Raw genomic sequence first — 17,619 nt, 5'->3', positions numbered from 1 at the left:
GGGAGCATTGCTGGGGATGGCATGCCAGATTAGAGAGCCCATATCTTCAATGACATTATTAATTTTTTGGAGGTCGTGGAGGAGCCGCCATCTCTTTTTGTCAGCCTTCTGGATGACAAACACTGGAGAGGTCCACGGAGACATGGTCTACACGATGTGACCTTTTTTCAGCTGCTCTTCCACTAGCTCCTCAAGCACCTTCAGTTTTTGTTTACTGAGCGGCCACTGTTCTACCCAGACTGGTGTATCTGTCTTCCAATTCAGTTTTTGGGTAGGGCACTTTTCAGTGGCTGCTGCCTGAAAATCCTGTGGAGAGTCTGGAATGTCAGTTGTGACTCTGCATTGTATCATTAGGTCTCTACTCAACAAGGGCTCTGGATAATCTAACACAAACGGACGTAGGTTTGCCAGTTGTCTGTTTGGCCCCTCGATTTGGACGACGCTCTTAGATTGTCTTGCCAATTGCATGCCCGAATACCTTGAACGTGACCAGCCATGTTTTGCAAAGGCCAATGTGCTGGCAAATCCTGTGCTGGGATTACTGTGCAGTCCACACCCGTGTCTATGAGCATCTCAATGCGTTTTGACTCCCTACTCCCTCTGACATTACACCAGATTTTGGGTTTGTCCTTCCCAATAGCTTGAACCCAGGCGACTGTGGGCCCTTGTTTTTCGGTGCCTTCAGGTAGACTCGGCACCGGGATAGCTTGTGCTATAATTTGTCCTTTGGGAAGAAACAGGGGTGGGTGGAAACAGTGCAGCCAGAGAACTAATTGCTCAGGATCTGATGTTATCATTCCTGGAGCAATTTAGATCTCTTGTGGTGTGTGTTTGGTGTCCCCAATGATGATGTACTTACAGCGAATTCAGTGCCAAGTACCCTGCTGTTGTGGGTTGATGGAGGCAAAATGCCAGTTAATGTCTTTCAGGTGGAGTGGTTCTGTCAGGTGCAACCTGAAAGGCTCATTAACAGAAGTTGTGGTTAACATAGGTTTGCCTTAGTCATAGCAAAGGTTATTTGGTTTTACTTCTGGTGGTGGACCAGCAGAAGTGGTCTTTGAAGAATCTGCTTCACTTAGAGAAATAGGGATGTTACGGCACGCTTGGTCTTTTTCACCTCCCCCATTCCTTTGGCCTGCTCTTTTTGTGTCTGCATGCCTGGCAGGTCGGCAGTGCTCCCCATTCAGTTTTTTTGTTGTTATTGACTCCCTGGGAGCGCTTGTAGTTCTCTTCTCCTGCTATTTTTAAATTCATCAAATTGTTTTTTCAGGGGACACTGGTAAACCCACTGCCCAAGGTTTTTACGAAGCAGGCATGGCTCACTTGTGTGGTCTTTGATGCTCCCCAGTGTGCCGCGGTGCTGATGGAAAGGGCGCTGGGCTGGCAATGGTGACTCCCTGTGGTGGTCTTGGCAGCAGCTTTGGTCTGGTGTCCTGAGCCACACTCATCAGAGGCACTTTCCTGTTACAAACTGGAAGCATATCTTTTAGTGTAGGGGGGGGTTTGCAAGAGTAAGCTTAAAATTGCAGTTCGACATTGTTCATTTGCATTTGTAAATGCCATTTCCTCTAAAACTTCCTCCCTTGCATTCACTTTCTTGACTTGGATTTCAATAGCTCTAGTTAACCTTTCCACAAATTTCAAAAAAGGCTCTGATGGTAGCTGTTTGATCTTACTATATGGTTTGAGAGGGCCATCAGGTTGAAGGGTAAAGAAGCCTTTTTCAGCTGCATTTTTTACTCTCTCAAGGACCTCCATAGGGATTGCTGCAGCTTGGATTGGGGCTAAAGACCATTGGCCCTCACCGGAGAGATGCTCAATGGTAATCAGCACACCATTGGCATCCTTTGCTGTGTTAGGATCAGCATGCAAGTCTGGGAGAGCCTCCTTCAGAAGTTGTTTTCATGCCAATTCCCATAGTTTGAATTCTGTAGAGGTCATAAGGCATGAAAAAAAGCTGTTTTAAGTCATGTGCGACTACTACAGTCCTACCCAGTTCGGCATTTAAAAGGCCATGGAAGTATGGCCTATGTGGGCCATACTCTTTGTGTGCTTTGCAGACCTCTTTTATAATTTCTCGACCAAAAGCTTTCCAATTAGCAGTTGTGGCTCCTCCCCCTTGCCCTGCATGCTGATATGTAACAGGGGCAAATGAGAAAGTGGGACCCTGTATTGGGTCTGTGGTTCCCTGCTCCTCATCTTTTCAATTGGAAGCATTGGGATCACTGGTGCCGCTATAGGGACAAGCAGTGGGCATGCCCCCACTGTGGGAAGACAGGAAGGGGGCGGGGACACCGTGGGAAGAGGGGGTGGGGACAGAGGGTTGGCAGGGGGTGGGGACGTCTGGTGATATCACATCGGCAGTCAGCCCCTGGCGGGGGTAGAGAGGCAGAGCTGAGGGAGTGGCAGGTAAGGTGGGGGGAGGGAAGGTATCACGAGGATCAGGGGGAGTGAGGGGTAAGGAAGGATTTTTGGGATGCTGAGTGGAATCATGGTAAGAAGGAGGCCAGGTAGTGCATGGCAGCACATGTCTTCCTCCATTTTCTCAGCTCTCTGGGGACTGGGAGCCATTTTGGGGGTCACGGCTATCTGAGAAACTGACACGTGCTTGGGGTTTCTGAGCTGGGGACATGGGGGATCAGGGAGGATTCCATGCGGTCTGGCCACGACTTTGCGGACAGTGGAACTCAGGCATTTTAAGATGCTCAGGGAGCCGGCGTCCCTGGGCGTGAGCAGAGTCTGCTCTCTTTAAAATAGCGGGTTTTGGGGTAGAGGGTTCAGAGCTGGGGTGGGGAGAAATAGGAAGAGCAAAGGTACATTCCTTGTTATTTGACTTTTCCTTCACTTTCCTTTGCTTGAGTAAAGCTGATCGAACTTGTAAACTCCAAAGCACAAATTTAGCTGAAGACGTGTCCCCAGACTTTCCCAAGGTTATCAGTTAGTTTCCTACTTGGTCCCAAAAGTGGATATTGTGGACTTGTTCAGGAGAAATTTGTGGGAAGTGTAGGAAAAGCCAGCATATAAATAATTTTAATTTTCCCTTAGAAAACGAAATCTTTCCACTAACTAAAATTCCTGTAATCTGATAATATACTCCTTTCTGTACCGTGCTTATCTTAGACTCCATTTTAGATGTAAAAGGCACAATACAACCCCACACTGACCAAAACCAAACCCGAATTTGCTGCCGATTTTCAAAAGCCGCAGTTAAGAAGCAAAACCACCCAGATTTTAGCCCTGCACAGCGCAGCAGCCTGTACAGTTTTAAAAGTGCCGCCAGCAGCAGCACAGAGTCCAAATTCACCGTGCCACGCCTTCTCGGAGTCGCGCGCCGCCGTGCCGCGGGAAAACCGAAAGCCCCCCTGCCCATGCCACGGGAAAAACCCGAAAGCTGCACCGCGCTGCTGTGAAGGGGCGGAGTAGGCAGAGCCCCCCCCCCCCGAGCCGCTGACGCGCGGGTTCTAAAAACGGCAGAGCCACGCTGTCTGTGGCTACACCTAGTGTGTTCTCGCTGCCGACCCTATGGGGCTGCACAGCCTTTCCGTGCTCTGAATAAGAGCGGAAAAGAACAAGTCGTTCCTCAGAGACTGTTTTTGAGCTCCTCATCCCCCTTTGGCACGGAGATACTCACCCAAATCAGTGCCATCGGTGCCGTGGTCCAGCGGGATCTTCTCTACACCTGAATAGGACTCCTCAGGGCTGGAGGAGCTACCCTATTCTCCCCCCTCAGAAGGTCTGCTCACTAAAAAGGAGCTGCACTTCTCAGAGGCGCAGGACGTCCCCAAGGCTTTTATGGGATAAATCCCAAAGTCTCTGCTGGAGAGCTATGCCATCACAGCTTTGCCAGTGGACGCCAAGCTGCCTTAAAGTCTCTCCGTGGTCTTCTGAGGCTCTGAGAGCTCCGGAGTGTCCCCTTGGGGCTGCAGGATCGGAGCAGCCACATGTATGGGCGCCAAAATATTGGAATTACCAATATTGCTGAATGGGACGTGCCTTAGCTTGTCTGGCCCCTACTGCTGAACCAAATAGTGGCAACTGTGGTGTTTCACCCCAGAGACACCTTTGGCTAGCTGTGAGTTGCAGCTGGGCACGTAGAGACAAGTCCAGGCATGCTAGAGCTCCGGTGGGGGCAGAATGGAGCTTCCTCTCATAGAGGGTTGCTCCTCATGCTTCCCTGTGCCGGAGAAGCTTTAAGGCAATGGTGAAGGAAGGAGTCGGTTCTGATGGAGGGTTTCGATCCAGAGATTTTATTCTGGCTTGCAGGTCTCTGAATCTAGCAACAGCTCCGAGAGAACTCCCGACCGCTTGGTTTGCTCGACCTTTTACCTGGGGGAGGGGGGAGGGAAGGAATCAAGGGACCACCAACCAGGTACGGGAGAGGAGGTCTTAAGGGACAAAGGACACCTGGATGGCCCAGTCCCCGTCCCCCCCCCCCCCCAGGGGTGGAGGGCATCTTTTGAATCTGCCCAATTACTCAACGCCCTTCTGGAATTCCACGACTGATAGACAGTACTTAGCAGGGGTCAGGGTGGGGAAAGGAGAAGTGATTGACACCCCTGGAGAAGGAATCTTCAGGGAGAAACACAGGGTATCTGAGGCAAACCATGACATCACACTGCAACAAGAAGGTTGGTTGACAGTTAGCTGAACATGAGCCAGCATGTGCCCAGGTGGCCAAGAAGGCCAATGGCATCCTAGCTTATATCAGCAATAGTGTTGCCAGCAGGACTAGGGAAGTGATTGTCCCCTTGTACTCTGCACTGGTGAGGCTGCACCTCAAGCACTGTGTTCAGTTTTGGGCACCTCACTACAAAAAACACGTTGAGGTGTTGGAGTGTGTCCAGGGAAGGGCAAAAAAGCTGGGGAAGTGTCTAGAGCACAAGTCTTAGGGGGAGAAGCTGAGGGAACTGGGGCTCTACCCTGGAGAAAAGGAGGCTCAGAGGGACCTTATAGCTCTCTACAGCTTCCTGAAAAGAGGTTGTAGTGATGTGAGTGTTGGTCTTTTCTCCAAAATAACAAGCAATAGTTGAGCCAGCGGAGGTTTAAAATGGATATTAGGAAAAATATTTTCAGTGAAAGGGTTTTCAAGCATTGGAACAGAATGCCCAGGGAAGTGTTGGAGTCAGCATTCTTGGAGGTATTGAAAAGATGTGTAGATGTGTTGCTTAGGGACGTGGTTTAGTGGTGGACTTGACAGTGTTAGGTTTGAAGGTGAACTTGATCTTAAAGGTCTTTTCCAACCTAAATGATTCTATAATTTCTTTGAAATAACAGGATCTGAAACTTAGTGGAATTGAAGGGCCTTTTACAATGAGTGCATAACTGAAGCATCAGGAATTGTTTTCAGGACTTGGCATTATTTGCTTTTTCTGGCTCTGTGTGTTTTATGTATGTGTAACTGTAACATGGAGGGGTGGGTCGGAGATAGAGACGGCACACACCCAAGGTCCATGTGGCAAGAGAGAAAGCTTTATTCTTTGAACCCAACCTTATATAGGGAGTTTGAAACATCCCAGTCTATAATGCTCGTTGGTCTGCTTTTAACACCTCCCAGTTTCCTGACCAGTGAGATGTCTGCAGCTTAAGATGGAACGTGATTGCTTGAGGTCTCTGTCTGTAACCAAATTAATTGCTCAGCCACAGACTAGCTGTGACATATGATGACTTAAATTTTGAATGTCTAAGGCTTTGAAATGTTATTCCAGTCTTTAGGAACAAAACTTTGTGAAATTTTAAGGATAATTCTAATAAAACAGAAGGGAAACATTTTGGATTTTCTCATTATACCATCTCAAAATTTACATACTTATGTGTTCCTGTGCTTATCACAGAAACAACATACTATTGATATAAAAATAGGTTTGAGAAAGTTGACTATTATCTTATATGGAAGTATGATGGTCATGGTTATTACATACCCATTTTTGGAAAGGGTAGTGCAGAGTTCCCAGGGAACTACTGACCAGTCAGTCTTACCTCTATGCCTGGTAAGATCGTGGAACATATCTGCCTGGAAGACATATTTAAACATATGGAAAACAGGGGGATGATTAGAGACAGCCAACATGGCTTCAGCAAGGACAAGTCATGCCTGACTAATCTAGTGGCCTTCTATGATGGGGTGACTGCATCAGTGGACAAGGGAAGAGCAACTGATGTTATCTGTTGTGGACTTATTCCTTCCTCTAAATTGGAAAGACGGGGGTTTGATAGATGGACTGTTACATGGATAAGGAATTGGCTAATAGATGCATTCAAAGTCAACAGCTCAATGTCCAAGTAGATACCAATAATGAGTGGTGTCCCTTAAGGGTCCATACTGGGACCAGTAGTGTTCATTATGTTTATCAACAACATAGTGCTGTTGACACACCTGAAGGATGGGATGCTATCCAGAGGGACCTAGACAGGCTCAAGAAAAGGGCTCATGGGAATCTCATGAGGTTTAACATGACCAAGTACAAGGTGCTGTACCTGGGTCAGGGCAAACCCCAGTATCAATACAGGCTGGGGGATGAACAGATTGAGAGCAGACCTGCAGAGAAGGACTTGGGAGTGCTGGTGGATGAGAGGCTGGACATGAGCTGGCCACATGCACTGGCAGCCCAGAAAGCCAATCGTATCCTGGGCTGCATGAAAAGAAGTGCGGCCAGTAGATGAAGGGAGGTGATTCTGCCCCTCTACACAGCTCTTGTGAGACTCCACCTGCAGTGCTGCATCCAGCTCTGGGATCCCAAGCACAGGAAATACACTGACCTGTTGGAGCAAGTCTAGACAAGCCACAAAGATGATTAGAGGGATGGAGCACCTCTTCTACAAGGAAAGGCTGGGAGAATTGGGATTATTCACCCTGGAGAAGAGAAGGCTTTTGGATGACGTAATTTCAGCCTTCCAGTACCTGAAGGGAAGTTGCAGGTAAGATGGAACAAGACTATTTACAAGAGCATGTAGTGACATGACAAGGGGGAATGGGTTAAATTGAGAGTAGGTTTAGATTAGATATTAGGAATAAATTCTTTACTGGGAGTGTGGTGAGGAACTGGAACAGTTTGCCCAGAGAAGTGTGGATTCCCCATCCCTGGAGATGTTCAAGGCCAGGTTGGATGGGGCTATGTACAACATGGTCTAGTTGAAGGTGTCATTGCCTGTGGCAGGGGGGTTGGAACTAGATGATCTTCAAGGTCCCCTTCGGACCCAAACAATTCTCTGATAGACAGTGGGATTGAGTGCACCTGCAGCAAGTTTACAGATGATACCAAGATGAGCAGAGCAGTTGATTCACTTGTGGGAAGGGATGCCATCCAGAGGGACCTTAAAAGGCTCAGTCCATGTGAGCCTCATAAAGTTCAACAAGGCCAAGTACAAGGTACTGCACCTGGGTCAGGGCAATCCTCAGTATCAATACAGACTGGGAGATGAATGGATTGAGAGCAGCCCTGCAGAGAAGGATTTGGGGGTACTGGTGTATGAAAAATTGAACATGAGCTGGCAATGTGTGCTTGTGGCCCAGAAAGCAAATTGTATCCTGGGCTGAATCAAAGAAGTGTGGCCAGCAGGACAGGAGAGGTGATTCTGCCCCTCTGGTCTAATGAGACCCCACCTGGAGTACTGCATCCAGCTCTGAGGTCCCCATTACAAGAAAGATGTGGACCTGTTGGAGTGGGTCCAGAGGAGAACCATGAAAATGAAATCAGAGGACTGGAACACCTCTCCTAGGATGACAGGCTGAGAGAGTTGAGGTTGTTCAGCCTGGAGAAGAGAAGGTTCTTGGGAGATCTTATTGCTGCTTTTCAATATATAAAAGGGGCTTATGAAAAGACAAAGAAACTTTTTACTAGGGTCTGTATTGACAGAACTAAGGGCAATGGTTTTAAACTGAAAGAGGGTAGGTTTAGATTTGACATAAGGAAGATATTTCCTATGATGAGGGTTGTGAGGCACTGGAACAGGTTGCCCAGGGAAGCTGTGGATTCCCCATCATTGAAAAGTGTTCATGGTCAATTTGGATGGGCAACCTGATTTAATGAAAGATGTCCATAGCAGGGGGTAGAAGAATTGGATGTAAATGATTTTTAAAGGCTGATCCTTCTTCTGTTGTTTGTAGTCAGTTAGAAATCTGTTTTCTTTCTTATGACATGTTCAGTAGCAAGCAAAAATAGTTCTTTGGCAATTTATTTGTTTGAAAATCATTATTTCCTGCTATAACAAATAGCGGTACAAATGACAATGAGTGGCTGTCCAGTAGTACCAGCCTTCAAACAAAGGAAAACTTGAACTGCAAGTATACCTAGCTGCTCCTTGATTTGTAATTGCATTTATGACACTTTTTGCTCTGTCCAATGTGTTTTAAAAGGTAGTGACCAAATTGAACTGTATTGTGTAGCTTTTTTTGTATTTTTTTAAAGTGACTGAAGCTTTTCACTTAATTGTGCAAATTTAAATGTTATGATTTATAAGCAGAAAGTGAAATTAACTGTGTGGTTAAACATGAACAGTATTATTTTACCTTTTTCAACTTTAACTTTTTAGCTTCAGTAACAGTTGGTTTTATTCTGTGAGGATGCCTTAAAATGGAATAATGGAATTGCAATTCATTAAAATTCAATAGATTAATTTCATGCAAAATAAAGTAATTTTCATTGTGCCCAAGAACCAGATCTCTCATCTCATTTATTCAGAATAAAACTTTTCAGAGACTATTATAATTGATTTGAGCAAGAATGAGTATTTGAACATACGTTCAAGTTTCTGTGGAAAAATAGAACCACCTCTGCAGAGGAGTTCCTCTTAACTGGAAGAGATTAGCATTTCTATAATACTAACTTTGACAAGATAAATTGTGAATGCAGACTGACCTCCTTAATCAGGTTAAATCATCACAGAAGTTAAATTTGACAAAAGATACTGTGGAACTCTGCTAAGACTTTAATGAAGAATGAAAGTCTTGAGGTGGGACAAGCTGTTGAAGGAATTATACATCTTGTTTTTAATAGAGTTATGATTACATCTTCAGCATTAGTAATTTTATATACTGTTTTATTGTTTTTTAAGACTCAATATAAGACTCCATTGATAAGATTGTTATTTATGTCTTTTGGATCTCTAGCATACATGGGTTGTTCTTTGATCTTTCATTGTTCCTAGAGACATTTTTCTTTGGTCACTGTCACTAATCTAAGGATGGATGTTGTTTTCTGCAACTGATTTTTCTTTTTTTAGATGTTGCTCTTAAGCATGCTTCTAATGTGTATATTGCCATTTAAATGAAGAGTACTACAACTAGCAATTAATAAAAACATTTATTTTGGAATTAGCTAACATTTGTAAGAATTTTAATTAGGCAACCCACTATCACTCTAGGAATGAATATGCATATTGTAACCTGCTAAAATAAAGATGATAATATACATTTATCACCAATGTAATGTTGTAATATTGATGATTCTTCATATGTTGTATTCACAAATGTCAAGTTACTGTTTGGGTTTATTTAACTCAATAGAATAAAACTTGTGTAACATTGTTTTAGTGGATTGAAACTGTCAAATAGCTTGCATGACTGTTTATCAGAGCAACTGCCATTCACCAGAAGCAATCTTCCTGTGCAAGTTAGATTACAAAAATGAGGAAGGGTAAAAAGTCAACTTTTATCTGCTTAGAGAGTATCACTTCTCTTGCTGTGACCTTTGCATATAATTTTTCTTGTGTTGTATTAAAAAGGAATGTTAGAAAATTATGTTGCTACCATGTGCCTTTTAAAAATACTTGAAGTCAAAGATACCTGTAAGTGCAGAGGGAAGTGAAATTTCCTTCAGGTGACAAGACAAGTTAGGGAAAACAAACGCTCTGAAGAATTTTAATCAACTACCACTCATGTTTCCACTGGATTCTTCCTATTGGGGTGAGGGAATTATGTTTACCGTTCTGCGGAGATCAACAAGGTAGCAAAAGTATATACTATTAGGTGACATTGCTCTTTCAGAGCTGATTTAGGGTTTTAACAAGTAAGTTTTACTTTTGATTTTCTGTGTAGCAATGCCTAAAATAGTTCTTTTGGCTTAAGCAAACTAGTTTTTGGATCTACTATTATGAAAGCAACCTTATACAAAATATTGAAAGTATTCCACTACTTTTCAGTGTGGTTTTTTTCTTTTTCCAGAGCAATGTAGCATTCTTTATACCCTAATTTGAATAAGTTGCACTAAGCTGTATAAATTAATGTATCTTATATTAATATACAATAACAATATATTGCCTTCTTAAAGCATGCAGTTCTTGTCCAGAGCAGAATTTTGAGTATGTACTTGTTTAATGTTATGTTTGTATCTGTGTACAGAAAGCATAGAAACAATGTTGGACCAAGCAAACCTATTTCTCAGCCACGAAGAAACATTGTAGGCTGCAGAATACAGCATGGCTGGAGAGAAGGGAGCGGACCTGTAACACAGTGGAAAGGCACAGTTCTCGATCAAGTTCCTGTAAATCCCTCCCTCTATCTTATAAAGTATGATGGATTTGATTGTGTGTATGGACTAGAACTGCACAAAGATGAAAGAGTTTCAGCACTTGAAGTCCTTCCAGACAGAGTTGGTAAGAGGTTTTTTCTTATATGTGCATATGTTGTCAGAACATTTAAATTTTATTAAATTACTTTTCAGTACATGGCAGATAATCTAAATGCTCTGTTCAATTTTTATTTTTTTTAGTTCACAAAGTTTTGATGATAGCAGAGAGATTAGTAGTGCTGTTTCTTGTCTTTAAATTGTATGTAGAAAGTTCTGTGGGTTTTCTTTTTGAGAGTCTTATCCCTAACGAGCTTATGTACATGTAGCATCAATATTTCTATTAAAATTTAAACTCTGAGCCAGCTGAGAAATGTCCTGGCTATGCCGTCTTGCATGCGTTTGACATTAATTATGTGTTTGGTTGGGTTTTTTTTTAATGTGCTTTCGATAGGTATTAATACAAGCAGAGGGAAAAAAGCATTTTCTAAGTGAAATAACTTAGTAACTAGTAACAAGGCTTTATTGTTTTTTATAATTAGCACAGAATTGTTAAACTGCAGGTGTTTCCAAACTGTAAAGTTCAAAGTTTGACCTAATAATGTTTTTTTTCTGAATGGAATCAATTCTTGAGTTTCCTGACTGCAAAGAAATCAGTAGCAGTCTCTAGAATGGGGTTAGGGGGAACCAAACCTAACACCTTCATTAATAACTTCATACAACTGCTCTGTGATTTAGCCTCTCTTCCTCCCCTCCTCCTCCCCTTCAGTATAAATATTTAAAATACAGATGCTATTCCTTGCTGTGGCTTATATTGGTCTCCCTTTACCTTGCATTATGATAGCTTGATTGGGGGGAGTGCAATGATGGAAAATGTCAATAAAGAGTGTTAACATGTTAAAATAATTCTTCAAGTTCTGCTGTTCTTTGGTCTTCAACTCTCTGAAATGGGAATTTTTTTTAATGTGAATTGACTAACTTTCAAATTAATTTATTAATGAATCTGGATAAAGATTATTTTTTGTAAATATTTCTGTACTTTTTGAATGGACATACTTATGAACTGCTACCATTTCAGCTTCATCTCGAATTAGTGATGCCCATCTGGCAGACACAATGATTGGCAAAGCTGTGGAACATATGTTTGAGACAGAGGATGGCTCAAAAGATGAATGGAGGGGGATGGTCTTGGCTCGAGCTCCTATTATGAACACATGGTTTTATATTACCTACGAGAAAGATCCTGTGTTGTATATGTACCAACTCTTAGATGACTATAAAGAAGGTGATCTTCGCATTATGCCTGATTCCAGTAAGTAGAGTGGTTACTTTTTTATTCTGAAAAGTGGCATCTCTGTATTATTATACAGTTTATGGGTTATGTATGGAAAAGAGAGTTGACAAAGAAGTATCTTTTTAAGTATCAAAACTAGCAAAGGTTACAGCACAACTGAAAAAATATCTGTATTAAACAATTTTTGAAATATTTTCCTTGAGTCAGTGGTGAAATATGCAATAAATACTGGAAAATCATTTTCCATTATAATTCCTAATTTTGATAAAGATATGCATACTGTTATGAAGAGATTACACTTAGATTTTTTTTCACATGGACAAACTAGAATCTTTTAATTGTTATTTTCTTATAGAAGTCTCACAAATCAAGGAGTTATATTTTTTAAGCAGTTGTTATAAAAATAATGTTTTGGGGCTAACTAAAATAGGTAAGTTTAGTTTGGGTAAGCATCATCAGTTTGGAAAGTTTTTGAATAGTTTCTTGGAGGAAAGAAGCACTAATATTTTCAAAACTCATTTTCTCTCATATGTTTAAACATATAAACAGGAAAAAATTCAATAGGTTAGGAGGACTATTTTTTCTTTCTTTTTTAAAGTAAAAGTTATTGGCTTTTTTCCTATAAATATTTTTTGCAGAATCAGTGTTGTTCAAGGGATTTTAGCTAATTAAAAAAAAAATAAGAAAAAAGTTTGTCGATAATATTGTACTCTCACTTCTGTTTTGTGCCTCAAATGTGCTTCTCCGACAGAGAGGCAATTTTGGCTTTAAAGTAAATCATTAATTTGATAGCCAAACAGTAATTATGCAATGCACTACATATTATTTTAAATTAATTCATTGAGTTTCTCAGACTGTCTTCCTTCAGATCTAGCACTGGCTGAGTAAACAAGTGGCACTTATTTGCATAATCTCTGCAGTAATCCTATGGTTTTAGATTTTTTCCAGCCTAACAAAAAGCAACTTATCTGTGGCCTGAGAGAGAACCACAAATGTTAATGGAAAAACTGACTTTGATCGTATAAAAACCAAAGCAATCTCTTTCAGAGTTGGCACCCTGAAATACCTTGTAATTACTTTTTTAGTTCTGCTTTACTTTCTTCTTTCTTAGAAAAATAAATTAAAAGACTCATGCTTTTCATATTTAAGAATTAAGTTTTTGTGTTCTTTTTTCCTATCTATTGTGGGTCCCTTCCAGCTCAGGATACTCTATGATTCTATGATTCCTTACCTCTGTTTCTAAGACACTCCAAACTATGATCTACCTTCCCTGAAATAAGTCCTTTACAGACAATGTGAATTGTGTATTTAAGGATACTTCTGGGTAGATTTTGCTTGAAAAGCAAATAATAAGATTAAACTTCTCAACAGTATCCATTCTAGTGTAAAATTTAAAGCTTCTTTTTACAGCATTATTGATTAAGGAGGTTATACTTAGCTTGGAAGATGTGGTTTTGTTGCAATGACATATTTGCATTGACATTTTGGATAGTGAGTTCTAGTACACCTACCTTTCTGTTAAATATACTCAGTGCCTTGTTCTGCTGGGGGCTCAAATTCAATTATCTACAAATATTTTTTGTAATTGGTGTGTAAACCTTCATGTCAAAAGATTTACTTTTCTAACCAATTGAAGTGCTAATTTTTAATTCATAAAAGTGAAGACAGTATTACTTAAAAAATAAAATCTGTGACTACTCTAGAAGCATGGCAATAGGCGCTTGTCTAAACAACTTTAGACATACTTTGCATTTTGAACTTGTGACTTTCTTGACTTATAAAGAAGTCTGAAGTTTTGTATATTTAAAAAAACATCCATAATTGTCTACCAAAGTACAATGTATTTTCATATTACAGATGATTCACCTCCTGCAGAACGAGAACCAGGTGAAGTTGTAGACAGCCTGGTAGGCAAACAAGTGGAATATGCCAAAGAAGATGGCTCAAAACGGACTGGCATGGTCATTCATCAAGTTGAAGCCAAACCATCTGTCTATTTCATCAAGTTTGATGATGATTTCCATATTTATGTCTATGATTTGGTGAAGACATCCTAGACGTCATCATGAACTTCAGCCAAATTTGTGGAACTATTAAATGTAAAATTTGTAGACACAGACTTGACTGTTTTTCAGTTGAATGAAAATTTAAATGTCCCTGCGAACCCACAATCTCTGCCAGCAACTATTTTGTTCTGAATAATACAAATTTATGTGAATATGACACATCTTGTGTAAGAGAGCTCCTTTTCTTGAAGGAATTCAATATATTTGGGTGGTAGGGAGTTAAAAGCAAAGAACAGTTGCAAATTCAAGCTGTGTGAAGCCAATCTAGTATTGTAATCTAGATTTTTTTCTTAGATTAACTTTTTCTTCAACCTTGCATCACCTGTTCAACTGCCACATGCAAGTGTAGTTTGCTATTTTCCATATGTCTTCTTTTGCAACATTAAATTTAATTTCTTGGCTACTGGCAGTCCTTGTTTTCTGGGTTGGGACAGAGGTGACGTTTCTGAAAGGTTTAAACAGTTTGTGCAGCAGTTAGTGTCTAACCCTCGTAACATCAATTTACTGTGTTTCTACTCTGTTTCAAAATAAGTTATTAAATACTTGTGTGTTTTTTACTAGTCACAGGGCAGTAGGATATCAAGTGTTTGACATATGCGCCTTTCAGTGAAAAGGCTTTAAGCTATAAAAATATATTTAATCTGTATATCCAGTTAATTAGAAAATGAAGGTTAAGGGCCTATTTTTACAAGTTGTAGGAACCAGTAAAATACACACAACAAAGCTGCCATTTATCCTAAACGTTGTGTTCTGTTTTGTTATACACATTTCATAGCAGAATACAAGTGCTTGGTGCCACAAGTTTAACAGTATATAATGCTACTTAAGCAGACTTTGGACTACACATCGGCAATCAGTAGTCTCTCATTTAATATCAGAACCTAGCAACTTGGATGTTTGTGTGTGGACTTAGAAAGCTAGTATTAGTTAATCTTTTACACAGTAAATACAAGTTTATGCGGGAAGGGGGTCCTTTTACACTGAGGACCTCCTTTAGAGAAGGAGAAGCATTTGTTGCCTTCTCCTCAGTCTGCTGTATTCCTTTGCTTTGTTTTGTGCTGGGGTTTGCTATTGTTTTTAACCATTTTGGTTCAAGAAGGCATAATTTCAGTGTCTTCTATTTTTGGCTTTTCCACATAAGGAGTGTCCAGACAAATCTACAGTTTAAACCTGTTGTTGCCTTTTGTGGTGTACTTGCTTTGAGGTATGCCATTAACATGAATTTCATTCTGTGAACACTAGAGTTATGCATGCCAGTGGTGTACTATCTAATGGGAGCTATAGGCTGTCTCAGTGGTTTAGTCATCTGCATTAGACTGTGGATGCAAATAGCCCACAAAAGCAGAATCCTTTCACAGTTTTAATCTTGCAAGATAGTTGTAAATCAAGGTTAGGGTATTTGGGTTTTTTTAAGAATGGCAACTTTTAAAAGCATCATGAGGATCAGCACAGAACAAAATTTTCATGTTGAAACAGAGCTCTACAGGCTTCAAACCACTGCTTCACAGAAATACAGTATGTGAAGAATGTGAATACAGTCAACGCTATTGATGGAAAGAAGGAATACATAGATATCCAACCTGATGATGTTAGTGGAAGGATGCAGGAGAGATACTGCTAATTAGAGATCAGGGGTCTGACCTCTATTGTGGGTATTCTTAATAGCAAAGACTCAGTGGCTTAAGTCCTTTTCTGTCTTTTTTTTTTTTTTTTTGCCTGATTTCATGCTTTAGCCTTAAGGCTTATGCCTCATTATGCTGTTAAATGGTAATACTGTATAAATATGCTATCAATTCTTTATACCTTGCTACTATATTGCATTATGTCCTGTATTTCATCATGGGCAACCAAAGGCAAGCTATTGTCTTTCAATTCAAAACTTCTCAATCCAGTCTTTAAGCACCAAGTATCTGAGTCAGTAAATTTTCATTGTGTTTTGAACAAAATGAGCAGATTTGCAACACTGCTTTCATCCTGCAGATCTGTTATGTGCTTCCTATTGACTCTTAAGAGTCCTGCATGTAAATCTCAAAGCTGAGCCTGGCTCCATGAGCCCAAGTTGATATTTGTGGCACAAGAATGAGTGTATTGATTACACACAAAATACACTAATAACTTAGTACAATGAATTTTGGGCTTTACATCTAAGGATGTAACAACAAGGTTTGTTTTGAAATATTTGAGGTTTAGCTCTACTGGAACATTTTTAGCATTTGGCTTGCATTTGTGGGGTTTTATGTAAGCCACTCTAATACACCACATATTTTGCTAATTAGAATATAATCTATACAGTATATGCTGTCAAATTTTATGGTTGTTTTTAGATGTCCCCATTGTCTGTTGCATGGGATTTTTCTTTTAATCTTTTTTTTTTCTTAAGGTTTGTGTGGAGGGGTGGTTTTGGTTTTGTGGTTGGTTTTTTTAATAGCTTAAACCACCGTTTTGAGACTTGAGAGTTATTCCACTCCCTGCCGTCTGTTTTGGGCTTACTTTAGGCTCATGTTTCAGATCTGCATGCAGTGCTTGCATTACCCTAGTAACTACATGTTGGTCCCTTGTTCTAGGGGTTCAACATTACTTTCCAAATTTATAATAGGTCTTGTGATGACACAAGACATGGATCTTTGTATAAAAATTATTGGCCTCTCATTTATCTGCTGTAGTATTGTTGTATATTGTGTGTGCATGATGTCGAACTGCCATGGAAAACTTTTAAAAAGGAAAAAAAAAACCACCTTAAATGCAGACCATCCTTTTTTGCATGCTTAGAAGGTTAGAACATTCAATGTAACAAATGGAAGTTGCATGTTATAATGTTTAGGTTTGGGGTTTGTTCTGTTTTTATTTTGTGTTCAGTTTTTAGTGAATTTCCTTATTGTGCTGTTTGAATGGTTGTTAATAGGATTAAATGCACTGGTGAGGCAAACATATTTCCAATGAAAGGTAATTTTCCAGTTGTATGTCATACAGCATTTGAAGGGACCATGTATTCTGTTCAAGAATAAATAAAATTGTAATTGATAAGTAAAACAATGATCTTTTTTTTCTTTTTAATGCCAAACCCTAAAATAAGTGGGACTACATAAAGACTGAAATACTTTGGGGAAAATCCTATTTATTACAATAGGTATACATCTTCTTTAAAATAATTCTTTAAAATGGAGGATTTATCTTCAAATAGAATAAATTACAGTTGCTTCAGGGAAAAATAATTAGGGTAAAAAACAGTTTCTGGTTCCTTGAAAATGTTGTGCATTTTGTATTTTATATCATTAGTGCAATTTGGGTGGTTCTTGGTATGTGTATAGTTTAAAGGTCTTCGTGTTCACATTTTAAAATTAGGTAGTGACTTCATCTTTAATGCTTGGTTTCATTATTTTTATTTTCTTTGCATTTAGAAGTATGAACACTTTAAATCTGTTACTTAATTCTGTAAGTAATTTTTATAATTATGATGTAACTCTATCCTTAAAACCTTTAAAATAAATCCTTTATGTGCAACTCATGACTTTACATTTTATTCTCATGAGCAAAATGTGAGCAAAATGATGTGACTTCAGACTGCAAAGAAGCAGTTTCTTCAGTATTTTAATTTTAAAAGGCTTAGTATTTTAAAGTTGCACAATTTGTGCTGGTGTAATACTTTCCCCTATGAAATAATTTTGCTTGCTAAGTCAATGTTTTTTCCGCATGTAAGTATGAATGTCAGTAAGATGGAATTTCACTGAGGTAAAGCATAATGCCTGAATTATATTTC

At 40.0% G+C, this 17,619-nt stretch overlaps 1 protein-coding gene across 7 annotated transcripts in view; it reads left to right on the top strand.

Moving 5' to 3' along the window:
• Positions 1-17,363, top strand: part of LOC135288975 (spindlin-Z-like) — a 129,484-nt gene extending 112,121 nt beyond the window's left edge. For 5 of the 7 annotated variants that reach the window (XM_064402337.1, XM_064402338.1, XM_064402339.1 and 2 more), the window contains 4 exons: positions 6,689-6,915; positions 10,337-10,590; positions 11,581-11,814; positions 13,654-17,363. In XM_064402337.1, coding sequence (XP_064258407.1) covers positions 6,788-6,915; positions 10,337-10,590; positions 11,581-11,814; positions 13,654-13,853 — 816 coding nt within the window. In that variant the 5' untranslated portion in view covers positions 6,689-6,787 and the 3' untranslated portion in view covers positions 13,854-17,363. The remainder of the gene's footprint in view (positions 1-6,688; positions 6,916-10,336; positions 10,591-11,580; positions 11,815-13,653) is intronic. The other 2 variants (XM_064402343.1, XM_064402342.1) reach the window with 1 other exon arrangement.
• Positions 17,364-17,619: the final 256 nt, after the last annotated feature.

This window comes from Passer domesticus, chromosome W (genome assembly GCF_036417665.1).
Source record: "Passer domesticus isolate bPasDom1 chromosome W, bPasDom1.hap1, whole genome shotgun sequence".
In the NCBI taxonomy this organism is placed as follows: Eukaryota; Metazoa; Chordata; class Aves; order Passeriformes; family Passeridae; genus Passer; species Passer domesticus.
Note: the sequence above shows the minus strand (reverse complement) of the source record. Positions and strands in the feature narration are given on the sequence as shown.